The sequence below is a fragment of the Accipiter gentilis genome, chromosome 8 (assembly GCF_929443795.1).
Source record: "Accipiter gentilis chromosome 8, bAccGen1.1, whole genome shotgun sequence".
In the NCBI taxonomy this organism is placed as follows: domain Eukaryota; kingdom Metazoa; phylum Chordata; class Aves; order Accipitriformes; family Accipitridae; genus Astur; species Astur gentilis.
In genome coordinates, this window is record NC_064887.1 from 7,056,866 (window position 1) to 7,074,899 (window position 18,034).

The 18,034-nt window shown below is 39.0% G+C and overlaps 1 protein-coding gene across 1 annotated transcript in view; it reads left to right on the forward strand.

Moving 5' to 3' along the window:
* The window catches only part of LRP8 (LDL receptor related protein 8), a 201,310-nt gene extending 192,537 nt beyond the window's left edge, over positions 1 to 8,773 (forward strand). Inside the window, exons 17-19 of the mRNA XM_049809176.1 lie at positions 1,479 to 1,547; positions 1,771 to 1,943; positions 2,881 to 8,773. Of these exons, the coding sequence (XP_049665133.1) occupies positions 1,479 to 1,547; positions 1,771 to 1,943; positions 2,881 to 2,919 (281 nt within the window). The 3' untranslated portion in view covers positions 2,920 to 8,773. The remainder of the gene's footprint in view (positions 1 to 1,478; positions 1,548 to 1,770; positions 1,944 to 2,880) is intronic.
* Positions 8,774 to 18,034: the final 9,261 nt, after the last annotated feature.

Sequence of the window (18,034 nt, forward strand, 5' to 3'; positions counted from 1 at the left end):
CACAGGGAAGTATTTAAAAGGATATATTGCCTTTTAAGTTCCATGAATTGGTGTATCAAAAGACAAACTACAGTTAGTTCCTTCTCTCTCAGTTCCTGATATTTTAGCAAAAATAAATTTTCTGTGATGATCCCCTATTATAACAGCTTAGAGCAAACTTTTTAAGTATATAACTTGAAATGCATATTGATTTTTTTAATTATTTTTCCCTATAATTGTTGTGGGTTTTTTTTCTCTTGTGTCATGGTTTAACCGCAGCCAGCAACTAAGCACCACGCAGCTGCTCACTCACTCTCCCCGCTTCCCCCAGTGGGATGGGGGAGACAGTCAAGGGGAAAAAAAAAAAGTAAAACTCATGGGTTGAGATAAGAACAGTTTAATAGAATAGAAAAGAAGAAACTAATAATAACACCACCACCACTAATAAAATTACAATAGTAATAATAAAAGCATTGGAATTACAAGTGATGCACAATGCAATTACTCACCACCTGCCAACTGATGCCCTGTTAGTCCCCGAGTGGTGATCTCTGCCCCCCCTTCTCCCACTCCCCCCAGTTTATATACTGGGCATGATGTCACATGGTCTGGAATACCCCTTTGGCCACTTGACTCAGCTGCCCTGGCTGTGTCCCCTCCCAACTTTCTTGTGCCCCTCCAGCCTCCTTGCTGGCTGGGCAGGAGAAGCTGAAAAGTCTAAACACTACTGAGCAACAACCGAAAACATCAGTGTGTTATCAACATTAGTCTCATACCAAACTCAAAAACACAGCACTGTACCAGCTACTAGGAAAACAATTAACTCTATCCCAGCTGAAACCAGGATATCTTGTCAATACAATACCAAGTTTTGGGGTCATTCTTGCATGCTGAGTCAGACAGTAGCAATGAGTGATATATGTGTTGACTAACTCCTTAACTGTAAATAAAAAATAATGAACAAGAAAAGCTGTGCAGATGGCTTTGAACTACATTCTTTTTCTGACAGCTCAATAAATCATTAATTGTGTCAGTACTAGAAACTGTTCTACTGTGGATTTGCAAGAGCTCTATTCACCATCCCCTGATTCTGAGTTTTTCAAAACTGGCCTCTGGTTTGTGCTTGAAAATTAGAGGCACAAGTACAGTCACTTACTCATTTTTGGTTAGAGCTTCTCTATCTGGTAACACTGTACTAAGCGCTGCCCTTAACCAGCCACAACTCTCCCGGTGTGTAGTTTGCAGTCCTGTGAGGGCAGTAGCACTTCCTGGCCAGGCTGTTTATTGTTCCTAAGGAGAAACAACTCAGCCCAGACTTGTTTGTATATGCTTTTTGTATTCTCTGTAATAATTTTATTACAAAACTTTTTGTAAACTCTTTGATTACAAAAGCTTTCTGATGGGCAGAGCAGTGTGTCTACTAACACAAAACATTCTTTAGATGTGACTTTAAAACCAGCAAATGAGTTAAATGATGAGAATGACTTCTGTAATTACAGATGCAAATAATGACCAAGGCTTTGATTCAACTGTGACAGCAGCTGTTATTGGAATTGTCATTCCTGTCGGTAAGCTGATTTAATTTAACCTTTGAAGGAGATCATACCAAAACGGTAGTGTAAATACACCTTTCCGATTTTCAGGGTTGAGGGTGGGAAAGAGTACAGAAACTGTTGAAATGGGGAAAAAGTAGCCTGGCTTTGAGAAAATCGTACAAGGATGGAAATCTACATGGGAACATCCCAGCAGATTCATGCCTGGCTAACAGCCCTTTCTTTCCCCTTTCCTCAGTGGTCATTGGCTTGCTGTGCATGGGGGGATACCTCATCTGGAGAAACTGGAAACGGAAGAATACTAAAAGTATGAATTTTGATAATCCAGTGTATAGGAAGACAACAGAAGAGGAAGATGAAGATGAAATCCACATTGGGCGGACTGCCCAAATTGGACATGTCTACCCAGCAGTAAGTATCTGAGGAAACTGCTGACAGAGAAGATTGATTTTGTTGAGAGTTTAGATACAGAATTATCTCCAGCCGATTAGTGTTGGTTATTTGCCATATAGTGACAAAACCCAGAACTTCTTTAATAATCATTGAATGGGCAGAAGCCTAAACTTCTAGGCAGCTCATGCAGTTGTCCTAGAATATAGTTGTCTATGTAATAAGATATTCTGCTCAAATGCAGAGTAATTGTCCTGATCAATATACCTAGTAAACTAGCAAGTGTAAAGCTAGCTACCTCAAGAGCTCTACATGTGACTACAAACTAGGGAAAATATTTCATCTGTACTATAACAGTGTAAAGAAGAGTCAGATTCTTCACAAGGAGGAGCGAGTGAGGTTCTGTAAGAAGTTAAGGAAATTTGCCTTGGCAAGATTAAGCTTTACAAAAGGCACTCATTTTGGTAACAAGTTCTGTGTATGCAGAAGAGAGAGAACCTGTTCTGCATGGCTGTTTGTCTGTAAAGAAGCTTCCTTCAAAGCAGCAGCCCTGGCACAATGAAGCACTGGCAGTTTCAACTGCATTGTATTTTTAGAAGAGAGCATATAAAGATCCGTAAGTAATGAGTGAAGGCAATATAGCTTCTGTAGGCAGGGAAGCACATAGGTAATGCCCTATATTTTCTAAAGATCCTGCTAAAGGTCACACCAGAGAAGGTGTCATCCCTTACAAGGAACTTTATCCAATACACAAGTGAAGTAAACTTTCCAACACCTCTTTAGTAACACTTGACTGAGCAACCCCATTTGGGGAAAAAAAAAAAAAATCAATACATAAAATAGATTTGTCACCAATACACTAGGGACAACAATGAGATTTTCGAGAAATACAAGTTAGCAACAGTATCACAAGTCACAAATTTTCTCAAGTGTGGGGTTTGTTTTTTTTCTGTCACAGCGTGTAGCATTAAGCTTAGAAGATGACGGGTTGCCATGAGAATGAAGTTGCTGCTCCAAACAACACACTGAACAAATTTGCTTTGGATCACAGAACCTGCTTCTTCTTCTCGATCGTTATTTATGTTGCAGAAGGGTAACCACAAAGTTATAATGAACTGCAAACATCCAAAGGATGTGAGAGTTTTGTATGTATAATCTTTTATACACATTTTAACTTGTTGCACTACCCATTTGTGATAGTGAATAAGCGACAGCTGAGCTACTAACTCAATGTACATAACCAGCCAGGCTGAAGGTTCAGTAGCTATTGCTTTATTTTAAGACTATATTTATAGACATTTTGTAAATATGTTGAATATGCTTTGTGGCTATCCATCAACATAAGTAAAACAAATTCTGTACAGGCAGTTTAGAAATATTTATTAACAAAATCTGGATTATAAGATCTGTTCTGTAAATATAGTAGAGGGGTGAGAGTATTTATTTTTTGTATGTTTGGCTTGCTGTGCATAGATTATCTGTGTATATATCTATCTAGTCTAGATAGATATATAGGCATATAAATATATACATATATATAAAAATATATACATATATTTTAAAACTACTAGCCTACGTTTATGAAAATTAGGGCTAATTGAATTTTTACAGGATGTTTGAGAAGTTTGCTTTGAAATCTAAAGACACTTAAGTGAGAAAAAGCTGTTGGGTAAGATTGCTGACAAATGAAGCACTCCCTTAACAAACAGAGCTCCTGTTTTCCGAACTGGCTCATAAGGGCTGCTTTTACATTTTCTAGTCTGTCCAGAAAGATTCATCTGTAGTGCTTTTAACTGAAGAGCTATCGCTTACAGCATTTCAGTCAGGAGAAACTCCTACAGCGTCCAGTTTTTTTGTGTTGTGTTGTTGCTTTTTACAGCTTGGTACAAATTTGATTTAGGTTTTTTGTTTGTTTGTTTCTAAATGTAAATCTAAATGCTTTTTCCCACTGGGAATCTCGCACCTCTCAAATTAGCTTAGAATTAGCAGAAACAAAGATTTAGCCACATATTTCCATATACCCAAAGCGAGCACTCTGACCTAGCTCATCAGGAAAAAAGAAAACAAAAACCAGCACAATAACAGAAGCTAATTCCTTCCCTCCTTGCCCTTTTGCCCTACTGATACTGATTAAGAGTCCAAATTAGGGGATGCTGTGGGGCAGCGTCTTAATTCAGCATGTGTAGAATTCTTTTAAGTGCAGCAGTTATCTTCCAAATTACTGCCAGTGGAACAACCTGCACCATGGTAGATCTGCCATACCACAGAGCACTAGGCAAGGAGGTTAAAAATTCACAGCCTTATCAATACCTTTGGCTGGGTCATCCTGCACCTTGCAGAAAAAACAGTGGGTTTTCTCATCATCTCGTTCTAGAAGTTTCCCAGGGAATTCTATGGGAAGTGAATACACTTACCTAGCATCTCCCTGAACTGTACCAAAACCTAGAGAAATCTTCCTCACGTTCTTCGTCAGTCCAAGCTTTTGTATTCAAGTGAGTAGAAGAAACTCAAGCCTGAATAGGTTTGGGGCTTCCCCCCCCCCCTTTCTTCCTTTTGTGTTTGTTTTTCTTTCTTTTAGAATAATTTCACAGTATAATATGAGCTGGAAGTTGATTCTTGACTAAGAAAAGGAAGAAAGTGTCTAAAGACCTAGTATGCATTACAAACATAATACATACCCTCAAGATATTTCATGGCCTGCATAGACAATATATAAATAATGAAGCATCCTTCTATTCACATTCTAGATTTTAAGGCAGTAAAAAAATGATTGAGATATCCAATTATTGTTTTAAGGTATGAAGCTCTGTTTCTACAAATCCATGCACTATGTGCATGAACAAAAAAAAAACTGAGAAAAAAGGCTGTATGTGGTAACACTGTAACTAACAGACGAATGTAAATATATTTGAAAGTTCTACAGTTTTGATACTTTTTTAAGAACACATACACACAAACAAACGTGTATAAACCATGTATAAAAGGCTGCAGGTTTTTTTTTTTCAAACCATTGTAAATGAACTCAATGTGCAGTGCTGATTTCAACCTTTACAGATTTATAACTACTGAGAAGTCAGACACCAAATTTGTTTTTTAAGAAATTAATTATTTTAAATAAGGATTCAGATTGTTAGGATGATGTTTAACATAGTAATCATTTCTGATCTCTGTCTTGTCATATTGAAGTTCTGTTAGAGTAAGTTCTTGCTTGGTGCCTTTTGTGTTTCAGTTTTTACTTTGCAGACAAAAGGACCAGGGAGGGGTGGGGGAGGGAACTGCTCTGTGTAACACTTGCTGTACTTACATCAGTAAGGATTACTGAAAACCAAATGAACACATTTGTAAAACAGTGCACTGTTTCTATAGAAAGATTAAATTTTTTTATCTGGGACTACTGAACTAATTACTTTATAGTGCCTAAAATGCTGTCCTAGAGCTGGGACTATCATATTTTGGTCTGACTTTTCCTTAACTCTTAATTGTACAAACCCAGAGTGGGACTTGGGAACACTATTGTATAATTCAGCTGTTCAGCTGCAGCTTTGCAATAGTAACACTGAAAACAGTTCATATTCTACATGTAAATTAACAGACCGTTCTGTTCTGAATTGTCTTTCTCTGCCACTTTGGTTTTGGTCCTCTTCAAGTCACATAGAAAACAGTACCTGGTTCATTATTTCCTTGAGCTGAACAATTATATCACTGATATAACTAAAATAAGCGAGTAAAACTTCCAGTGGTACAATTACGCTGGTCCTTACCCATTGTGAGAAAATGCCGTCTCAGAAGTGAATGGTGCATACAACAAAACTGGTGTAGTTTTTAATCCAAACTATTACATGTTGGAGTATTCAATGACTAGTTGCAAACTACTAAACTTCTTTGCACAGCTTTTGGTAAAAGCATATCTACAGATGCTGAAAAACTTGGTACAGCCAAACATGCGCTCTTTTGCAATTCTGAAAAAACGACAAATATGCTATTCTTGGAATCACAACAGGCAGTCTTAACTGTTTTTTGTTGTTTGTGTTTTTTAAAAACATACAAACAATCTCTTCTATGGAAATAAAGCTGAAATGAGATCCACTGTACTAGAAGTAAAATGATAGCTTTAGTTGGAGACACAAGTGAGTCAGAACTAAACGTGCAGCTAGCTTGCTCGCTCTTCCCCTTCTCTAGTAAAAATGAAATCGTAAGTAAGAAACAAGGATAGTATGAACAAGGAAGTATGACTAGAAGCATTTTCCAAAATGGATGCGCGGTTGGGGTCCTATATGAACTTACATACAACAATTCCCTGCGCAGAGAGAAACTTGACCAGGCAGTCAAATGTTTGAAAGGCTTTTCTCCTTTTAGGTATCGCTGTATGTCCCCTTTGGTCTGTCTTCGTGGGAAATCTACTGCATAACTTAACTTAAAATTCAAGTTATCAGCCAGGGGAATAAAGTAGCCATGAACACTAATGTCCATTGATATGTACCTCTTGAAAACCAAGACAACCCAAAGTGTGTGTCGAGTGACCACTCTTTTTCCTACCCCAGGTAATTTGCAGGAGATACTCAAAGAAGCATTAGAAATCAGAGCCCTGAAGACAATACAACCTTTCACCGTCACATGTTGTCATAAAGACTTTTGAAGCAGAGGATTTATTGAAAGTAACTTTCAGTCAATTTTTGCCCCTAAAGGAAAGCTGCCAAGCAGTTAACAAACAGTTCTTTAGACACAAACAGTTATTACCAAGCTAATATCGACTTATGTACTGGTAAATTATTGGTGGTTTAGTTTTCTATTTAACCAAAAATAGGTTCTTCTTACTTCAAAATATTTCTCCACTTCAGTTAAATATTTTAGCAGAGTAACATGGTAGCAAATAGAAAAACTGACAACAACAAATCATCTCCCCAGGTGTAAAGAGAGGGGACAGCACAAATGACAAGTGAAAGAGCTTCGTAAGTGAGTCCCAGTCCTATCTGGGGCATTGAGGTATGCCTGCCAAAACAACTTCGCCCCCATTTTTTTGACTCTATGGTGTATTGGCAATAAAATTCCTTCCCCCCCCCCCCCTTTTTATACATAGTAACTGTAAAGTATAAGATAATCCATACCAATACTGTGTTGCCTACTTTCATACACGTACTACGTACTCACATAAATGCCTTTAGTGTTTATATAACATATGTAACTTGGTTACCTTTCTGCCTTCTCCAGGAGTACCTGTGCATCATTTCCTCACACTGAGTTTGTTCGCCATCAAATCAGTCCTTTAACTTTGTGAAACAGTTTTAAATCTACCTAATTTACATCCTTGCCTTCAAGGAAGGAGCTATAGCCATGGTCTATTGTGAGCTTTGTCACTGCTTCAGTGCAGGAGTTTCTGGAGTAGTGCCAATTTCAGTTGTCTCCTAAACACACAGTGTCACCATTGGAAGGATTCAAAGGGAGAAAGATAGCAACAGAGACAGTGAATTTAGATGTGGGACACGGAAGCCACCTTCTAGATTCAAGCCGCAGTCCATTTGCACATTAACATGCTGGGTGCTCAGTGACCAGCTCAAAACACTAATTAACAAAACACCCACACTCACACACTCCCTCACTCTTACTTTGCAGGTCCTGGTGCCCTCTATTCAAACAGCTTAAACAGGAGCACTGTTTGTGAGAGTTTGCACTGACCAGGGATGCCCTGGAAACAACACACTGGTTCATGAAGGTATCGGTACAGTCCCAAGTGACAGCTTAACAGAGTTGTTTTCAGTCATAGTTGGAGGGTTGTTGTGGATTGTCCTGATGACATAAATGGGGGCTGCAGCTTTGCAGCTGTGTGTTTCTGCAACAACTTGAAAACAATCATTACCATAGAACAGCAGCAAGCATGTCCTAAAGACTCTCATTTCGTGATGAGGCGAGATGTGGTAAACCCGGGATGAACCAGAGCTCTCAAAGTCTGTGCCAGGGACAGGACTGTCTGAGCTCAAGCACAGAGTGAGACTGAACCCTACTCTTCTACAAGGAGCTGGAGAAAAGGCTTACACGGGTCATCCTAGTCACAGGGCAAAAAGACGCAGGGCCGTGCATTTAAGTAAGTAATCTGAAGTCCCTGTAAGAGAAAATGGGGAGCGCTGACTTTCTTCAGGGTAGTGACAAAAACCTAACTGGCTCTTCTCAGCTAGATTAAATGTGCCTGGCAAATAGTTTACAAAGCTCCTTGCACCTTGATCAGTAGGAAACCAACTGAACTAGGGCACCTTGTTTTACTTGTATGGCTACCAGTACAGACTTCCCAGACAAGACGCAAGTGTCACAGAACCAAATTTACACAGATAAAGAGGAACTTGTGGCTTTTGCTATCACAGCAGCAAATACAAAAGATTAGCTTCACAAAAGATTACCTCACAACAGTGTCCCCAGAAGTGAGGCCATCTGCATCAGGACACTGAACTTTGATTTCTCGTACCAACAGTGGGAGCATCTACCTGAAGACACCAACAACTACCGGTTAAGGCTATGTTCTTGGCTCTTCCGGGAGGTTAGTAATGCTGACTTGTTTCTGTCATCAACAAGCAGAATGAGAATTAACATGATTTAAAAAATAATGATCTTTTTCAAATTACTCCCAGCATTTGAATTTCACTATGTACCTCAGTGGGAGAACATTTTCTTAAGGGATTAGCCGCAGCTGCCTGCTAAGTTCTCCACACTATTAAGGAAACTACTGTAACCTTGTCCGTCATGATAAGGCAGCCATCCTAGCAGGGAGCTAAAAGTTATGACAGCATAACAAGCCAACCTCCCTGATATTTTGATAGGCCCCAGCCTGGTTACAAGGATGGCTTACACAGCATTACAGCAAAGAGAAGGCTGAACTGATGCCGAGTTGGGTTTCAGGGTTTGGTTTTTTTTTTTTTTTGGTCTTTACATCAGTTCAGTTCTTCAGTCCTTGCCTACAGGCTACAAAGTCAGGTGGAAGAATAGAGGTTATAACTACAGTTCTTGGCCAGGTACAACTGAGGCCAAATAACAAAGACATTTCACATTACCCTCTTCAGGATTTTATCTGCTGAGTCTGCCAATCAAGGAGTTAATTAGTTCCAACTGTAGTAATTTATTTTCATGCATATATTCCCTCACTGGGACTCTAGCTGAAAGCACATACATTTATTTAATTCAAGCCATGACACATAAAGGATAACAGAAAGCCTTATGACCAAACATTCAAGAAAAAGCCCTGAATCTACGTATTTTGCTAGTAAGGCACAGACTTAAATAAGATCTAAGCAAAGAGAATACCTTGTAATAATGCTTAGAAGATAAACAATATTTGGAAAGTAACATTTAGGTCTAAGTTTTGATGACAGGAATTTTCTTACAAAGGCTAAGTTGACTTTTAGACTTCCTGTAATAATGAAAAACTGACATGACATTATTGGAAATTTACATTAAATTATTATTAACAATATCTGAAATGTGTGCCACATTTAAAAGCCTGACCTCATAAACTGACTTCATATTACTTTGATGCTAAAGGCATCTATGGCAATAAAAGTCATGAAGAAGTTAATAATAAAAACTTTTTCAAACACATCAGAGGCTGGAAGCCTGCAAAAGAGCAGGTGAGGTTAACAGAATCTGTTGCTGTGGAGGAAACCCATGGTGAATATGTGGTTTTAATTTTGCATACAACCTTATCTCCCTCTCTTAAAAAGAGGCCTAATGCAGCTAGAAAATACACCAAGAAAGTCAACAAGGATAATTGAGGAAGATTTTACACTTCTCAAAGCTTTAATTCAGAAGGACACAACTGAGAGGATGTACAATACCTATATATAAAATCATTAATGGTGCAGAGAAAGCATAAGGACGTAGTTATTTTTCTAAGTATCCATTACTAGCTACTATCAGATGGGAGATGGGGTAAATGGAATTAATCTGATCAATATGACGGTCCTCATGATCAGATGAGTGATTTCTCATATTTGCTTTTCTTTCTTTTTTAATAATTGACTTATTTTTACTATAGAACATGGAAATTTTATTAGAAAATACAGTAACTGCAGCTTATCAGACATATTGTCCATATGAACAAAGCAGTTCATGGGCATCAAAGGCAGCTCTGGTTCCATGCAGAGCCACACCACACAATTACACACCTTTCCTTCCTTTATTCCTTAGTATTTACAGGAGAAGGAAAACCTTCTCAGTTTACCTCTTTCAGGCAATACCTGACCAAAAGCCTTTATCTCTGGGCTGCCACGAAGGTCACAGTAGGACTTGCACACCCTGTGCCTGCCCTTCTGTTCTTCTCAATTGCCTCCTGTGATTCTTTTGGAGCACCTTTCTCCAGTAAATACCTAATATCCCTTGTTTAAAAGGCAATATTCAGTAGAATCGCTTTGACCACATAATATTGTTAATCATACCCTTATAAGCTGAATGAGAAAGATACTCTGGTTGGGATGTTTAACATCCACTCTTCCTTTAACAACAGAACTGTGAAACTGCAAAAGAAATCACAGCAGTCTTCAAAACAGAAGTGTCATCACCCAAAAAGACACATGCACAGTTGCTTGGGCACTGAAACTGACAGTGCTTAACAAACAAACAGTTTTTTGGTTTTTTTAAAAGGTTAATAATTTCAAAATAGTTAGTTTAGGAGGTTTTGTTGTTCACACAGGCCTTTTTATTATCAATATTAGAATCTTAACAGAGCAAAAGGGAACTGCAAAATTTTAACTGCAATGGACTTGAGAAGAAAAGAACGTCTATTTACTAAAAGGAATAAAAAAAAGACAGACACTAGCAGTCTGTGCAATCTCAACATTACAAACATGATTGAGTATGAACAGCAGAGATTTTGAAGAACTATGTAAAATTATTTTCATTTCCAAAACTGACAGATAAACATGAGCTTCCAAGATCTGTATCACTGTACCATAAATACAAGCACTGTAAGAACCAGAAATTTTAAATAGTTCAGCTAGCTGAAGAAGTTCATTCTGAGAATAAGTTCATTCTCTCAACCACATGAGATGCCTCAACAGACTGTCATTTATGAGCACTGGTCTTTTTGCAGGAAAAGCCAAATTTCAAATCCTTTTGCCCTTTTGGGGTTAAGTAGATGTGAGCTCCATCCCAGTATGGTGAGGCATGAACTCTCTGAACTACATCTCCCCGTCTTTCTTCCTTTTTGTGTGTGTTGGTGATTTAAGAACTACCCTTTAATAACTATCAATACGGACTCTGATCATGAACACCTACTTTGTCTCTTGCAGACTAAGAGACAGAACCATAGGGCTTTGGCACACAATCCCAAACAACAGTTAAGGCTGTTCCTTTGCCTTAGCTATCACTCTTTACCCAGGACATAACTACAAATGAGCAGCGATATCTTAAGCATTACAACTTACATGGACAACCACCAAATACAGAACATTTTGGTTTTTTCTTCAGTCATGTCACCAGTTTACAGAAGCTCATATAACTTCAGTATATAAGGCACTAAAACAATTAAATTAGAGATGGTATGATATTCAAAGTATGATCACTCTGTAGATTCAGACTTGAAGTAGTACACATATACACAAATACTGATGCACACCAAGCCTGATTTATACACAACCTAAGATAAGACACAGGCCCATCTGTAGGCCCAGATAAATTAACTGAGAAGCTGTGACAGAAGCACCTACTGATGATGCTGCATTTGTTTATAGCATGTTACTCTGGACTTTCAGCTACACTACTCCAGGAGTTAGCTAGAGTTATGGTTTCCCATAGCAACAAGCTATATGGGACTAATTGTTCTGCAAAAAACAGCTGAATGGGAACTATACCTCCCCACAGTGAGCTCACCCAAGTGTTTCCTTGGTTTGCAGGAAACTGAAACAAGGGTCCTCTATGTGCACCTGAAATACAGCTTAAATTTAGTCAAAATGCACTCCTGTTCACAGCTGCAGGTGTTTTACCATACCCATGCTGCTTTAGACCCTGCAGACAAGCCTGATCAAATCAAGGAAGAATGGACTAAACCCACTAAACTTCCCCCCAGATTCCCCTATCATCACTGATTTAGGAAGAAATGAACACAGGTAAATCTATGTCTCTGCAACAGGGTAAGACAGGATATTAACCTTCACAAGCAGTTACATTTTAAGAATTAATAAATAAACATTTTTATTTTAAAGTGAAACAATGCATTGTTTGAAGAACAATTCCAGGACAGTCCCAGGTACTTACACCACAGAAGTGCTAGTACGCTGTAACAAGTACACAGGTCATCAGAGTTATGACCTTGTCTTAACATTAACCATTATTTTTCCAAGTACCAAGGATCACATAGCATGTAAATGCAGCCTATACACACACCAATAAGCATTTAAGATTTGTTGGGAATAGTCAAAACTTCCCACAAGCAACCCCATAGGAACACATTCTCTTAAACTCCACACACCAGCCTAAAACAAACAAACAAATCCAGCCTGGATGGACTTGCACATTAAATTCTCAGTAAGTAACCATTCAAAACAACGAGACAACAATTTCTGGTTTCCCATTGTGCCTTCAAAGCACAATTGGGATCCACTGCACAGGTGGGAAGACTATCTTGAATTAACTGAAGGGGGGAAAAAAGCATCAACTGCCAAGATAAGAAAGGTGACAAAACCAAAACTGCAGTGGCTGGCATATGGAAAGCAAAAGATACATATCCAAAATAAATCATGCATAAAATAATACAAGCTGTAGTTTCATCAAGGATTTTAGCAAGTCTTGTGGTCAGGAACTGTGCTTACAAAAATCACTATCATTCAGTTCACTTCCCCTGCACAGTGATCATGCAGACTGGTTCTGTATTGATTGCACCTTAAATTGTGACTGCACAGCACACTACTACAGGTAATATGAACAAGTACGTGCAGATCTCTAGTACCTCACTTCAGGGCTGGCATTACATTTGTTGAGAGTTTTCACCTTACAGAGCAGATGCATATTTGGCAAATCCACCACCCGGAACTGAACAGGGCAGGGATGGGCCAGAGGAGCAAACTGGAGCTTTCTGAAGGGAATACAGACAGCAAAGTGTCAAACGCCCGCTCACATCTTAGCCAAAACACAACTGCATCAGATAAATATATATATATACCATTATGTATTTATCTCCCTCTTTCCTGAGGGACCTATGCACTGTTTGCGCTACCTATATAGCGGCCTACAAAAGGCTCAATTTAATCCCAAGTACTGGAGCAGAGCCTTCCACTTAGCAGGTATACAGAAGCCTTTTAATTTCAGTTTGTTAGGATTTTGCCTTGAATTGACTAAGACAACACAATTGTAGTGTCAATAGCCATTAGCGCTATGAAGGTTACAAAATACCCCGAGCTTTGATTTAGTATCTCCCCTTTAGAGTGCACTCTACCTTCATAACAAGAATAAGGCCAAAGAGGAGTAACCTTCAGCTGCTCCTGCACACCAGGAGTCTGCGGCCACGTATTATTTTGATTTACATTTTCTCCTTTGAGAAAAATCAACACACAGTGCTATCAGAATATTTATGTCATCAGATCCAATGAATATCAAATAAGATGCCAGATTATGTTCATACAGTACTAGTTGCTATCTTTACTCTAGAGACTCAGCAACGTGGTTTCCCTCAGCCTGTGGAAAAAGAGTCTAGTTATCTCATTCGGGCTACAGAGACAAAGAAGCTCTGACCCCAGTAAGCTATACTTTCTGAATCAGGCAGAAATTTTGCTGGTTGAGACGGATCTTATGCAATGTCAATTTTGTCTACTTACCCCTACCTCTACAGCAGCAGGACTCAAGCAGCTCCTCTACCAATGTTTTTTAAAAGAAAAGAAATAAAAACTTTCTAAATTATAATCAAAGTATAAATAAAGTTTGCTTCCACAGAGGATGAGAGGAACTGATATGGAAAGAGCATGAAATGCGAGTGATCTGAGAGCAATTAGAAAGAAGCAATTAGAAAGAACCAAAGGGCACCTGGGCTGGAACTCTGGGAGGGGAATGACCACAGCTGACACTTATTCAGAAGATTTGATAATACTCTAACAAGGAATTTTAACCTCCAAGTACATACACACAGGTGCTGCAGACAGAAGAAATGCAAGCAACTATAAGAGAAAAAATACACAGGATAACTTTTTATATGTGAATTCATGTCAGCCTTTGGCACCTGATCATTAGTACTAGTGCTTAGTATAAAGCAAAAATATTTGGCAGTTTGAAAATTGTGCTCACATGTAATTATTGTGCTGGCATTCACTATATTCAACAAGACTATGCAAAGAACTGCATGGTAATTTCTGATAAAAAGACAGGCAACTCCTCAAGCCACTACTTTATGCTACTATGACAACACAGGAAGAACAAAGATGATTGCTTTCTTTTCTACCACTACCCTAAAATTAAGCCTTTCCCCACTGACACTCATTTGGCTAACACCTCTGATTTGATGAGCATACTGAAATAAGTCTTTTTTAGATCATCTTTAATAATCTCAAAGACTGCTGGAGTAAAACTGAAGTCAGACAAATGGTCAATGATGAGCTGGCTGTTAAGAAAATACTATTTCCCCAGTAGAAGAGTCACATTATAAATTTCACATCAGACCTCAGTATTTTTAAACATTTTCGTTTGATTTTCTTTCTTGCTCCATGCAAAAAACATTGCCTGAGTCAAAGACCAATTGCTTTATATTTAGCCTTCTTTACTCCGCACTTTCTTTTTACAATTCGTGTCATAAAATCTCCACCCTAAACCATAAGTCTGCAGCTCACACAGCTTTCAAGGTACTTGGTAAAAAATGCACATGGTTCTTTATTATATGCAAAACCACTATCCCCCTGTAGTCTTTAAAAGCAATAAAACTATGAATTAATGAGTTGCAATGTAAACCTAAGCATTTCAGGCTTCTGACTAAGGCAGAAAATAATGTTCAACATACAATTTGTTGAGCTCTGTTAAGGACGATGCACTGTTAGTACTTACGGGTATCTTATGATTTAATCCTTTCACTCTAATGACCAAACCATGCTCTCCAGCCACCAGTTTGTACTCCAGTTTAGCAATATCAGCTCCATATGCTGGTTCTGACAGATAGGATGCTTACAAAAGTGTCTAGAAGCACCACACTACATGAATGAAAAACAATGTTAAAGCGGGAATCAACTATCAAAGAAACAAACATTCAAGTCAATAGTTCTAAGAACAAGTTGTTCAGGCTAAGATCTTGAAACACCTAGTTAGGTACTACTTTTTTCCTCAGAGGATATACAAGGATGTCTTCTAGTTTTTCTGCCATAAGACTTAGAAATTTTGTATGCCAGAGGAAAAGAAAAAAAAGGCATCAGCATATGATTACCTGCAGCATACTCCAGAGTATACAAGAGTAACACCTACCTTGAATAAAGAACTTTCAAGGACTACATTAACGCTCAGTAAAATGTGTTTGCTGTATATTAACAATGCTAAAAAAATGCGTTAGAGGTAGCTGCAGAGAAGACATTTGGAAGATTCATAGCTTTATCTGAAATGGAAGTGGCCATGATAAAGTCAAAATACATATAAATGCATTTTAACACTTTAAGGAATCTTTCATGACAGTTAAAAATTGTCAAATACCCCAGAGTATTAAAATCAAGCATTTCTATTAAAAATTCAAAACCTGTACTGTTAAGGCCTGGTCAAATACAGGCTTTTAAAGATATTTCAAATAAATTATTCTCTCTTTCATAAAGCTCTTTAGTGATCTTATAACTACTATCCAATTTTTACAACAGTCTTGATCAAAGGTTAGTGGGCATGCTACATGGAGAAGACTATGAAATACACACACACACTTTGCTGCTCTGTATCAGTGTCTTCCACGGCTGCATACTAGAGATCTCTGTTTGTTGAATGTGCTGCCCATAGTTGATGGCCTATTCCAGCAGAGGCTTTGATAGCTTTCTGTTCTAGCAGATTATTCTGATTACCATAAGGGTTGTAAGTTACTTTCATATTGAGCCAGCTGCACTAGCACCTAGTATGCATTTCCCTTCTCCTGCAAAAATATGCCATGCCATCTCCTACCTCCTCAAAAGATAACCACCAAGACACAGAGAAAATTAAATTAAGGAAAGGCAGTCTTTATTTTAACCTGCACTGGATATTTTAATTGGCATTACTTTATCAAAGACTTAATTTTCTGTCTTGGTCCACAAGGCAGATTACAGAGAGATATTCTTACCTCTCTGCAGACCTGTGTAGAAATCAAGTGGAAATGTATATAAGCTGGGCAGGGTGGGGAAGGGGTGAGAGAGAGGAACAGGAGGGGGGAGAAGAAAGAGGGGAGAGAAAAGCAGAAACAGTTGGCTTCAATTCCAGTACGCAAATACTTTTCTTCTAGACTGTTCTGTTTTTTTCACCAACTTGCATACTTTGAACTACATTTAAAACTAAGGAGAACTTGGAATTGTAGTCACTTTGCATTAAGAATGGAAAAAGTCACCCTTCTGGTGAAGAAAGATTTAATGTTTATTCAGTTTGTAAACTGCTCAAGACTGGCATAATGTTGTCATGACCCGCTCAGAAGAGAAGGGTGAGTGACTCAGATTTGCAAATCCCCAGCAGCGTGGACTAAGGTGAGACAACTCTCAAGGCCCGTATACAAACATTTATTAGATTCCCACAGTGATTAACATATGTCTTAAACTGTGTTTTCCGATACTTGGTTAGGTATATAACAAATTATGGCAAGCAGTAAGGTACACCTTGCGTTACTTAACAACTCTAAGAGAAAAGAGAAATGGGGGGGAGGGGAAGAGACATAAAGAGATCACCAGTCCCGGTTCCAGCGTTGGTGCAGCCAACGGGGGGGTCTCTGGTTCATAAGAGCGCTCTTCTGAGGGTTCCCTTGTTATGGAGGCTCACACAAACAAATCCAACAGGTGTTAAAAATCAGGTTTATTCTTCAGTTAAAAAAAAGTTAGTTAAAACTCCAATAACATTAGTAAACCACAGGCTCAATGATGTAAGGGGAATTAGTACTACACAGCCGACTTAAGAATTCTTCAGATTTAAAAATGATGACTCAAAATGTTCATATCATTTACCTAAAAGATGAGGGCTCTCAACCTGGAGGAGTTACCTAGGGTGGTGTTCCAACCCAAGGGGAGAGTCTCCAACTGCAGACCTGCTGCTGTGAGGAGGACTGACTCAAAATGTCCTCCGGCAGGGCCCCATTTATACCCTTCTTGAATCCGATCTGTGGTCATTTTAATCCCCATTGGCCAAAAGATCAACACTTCCATGTACCTGACACGTGTTGGACTGGTCAGTTCAATTTTCAACCTGCGGCCTATAGGGTTTGGGGTTTTTTTTTTCCTCTCCTCCCTGCCCAGAGGTTTTGTTTCCTCTTGGGGCAGTTTACCTGCCACTTCCCTCCCCAGTGGCACCTATCTTCCCCCTTTATGTTCACCGTATCAGTACGACCCATCCTACTGGCACAGTGGCAGTTTCGTTTCAAGTTCTGCCCCTGCCACCCCCAGGTGACATGTAGCATGATTCGGGTTGAGACACAAGCGCTATAGTCACAGAAGTTTAGCGTGATCTCCATAATCTTCATTAGCATATGCAAGGGTGTCAACTTTAATATGCATTTCATGGGTAATGAGGCAAAGGTTATTCATCAGACACAGTGGCCCCGAAAACAGAGTGCTAACAAGCTTCACAAGTTGCACCAGAGCAGAACCGTCCTGTCTCCACAGGGCTTCCTCCTCCAGCCCCATCCCGTGCTATTCCTCCTGCATGGGTCAAGTGTCAGCTTTATCAGTTCATTGAGCACAAGGCCTGTGTTATCCAGACTCCACGTTATCCAGCCCGCGACTATGGTTTCATTTCAGGGTACTTGCCAGTGTTTGAGACGTTTCTTGGAAAGGCTTGGAGGGCCTCTGCCCCCCTCCCCCCTTCTCTTTACCAAGTTTTGTCTCTCCCCATTGTTGATGCTTCCCTCAAGCTGCTTCTCTCAATCTTTCTTTCGAGAATTTACAAGTCTGTCCTACAACACCCTGTGGCTCAAACACTCCAAGTTCTTCTTTGACCATTGTGATCCTGTGGTG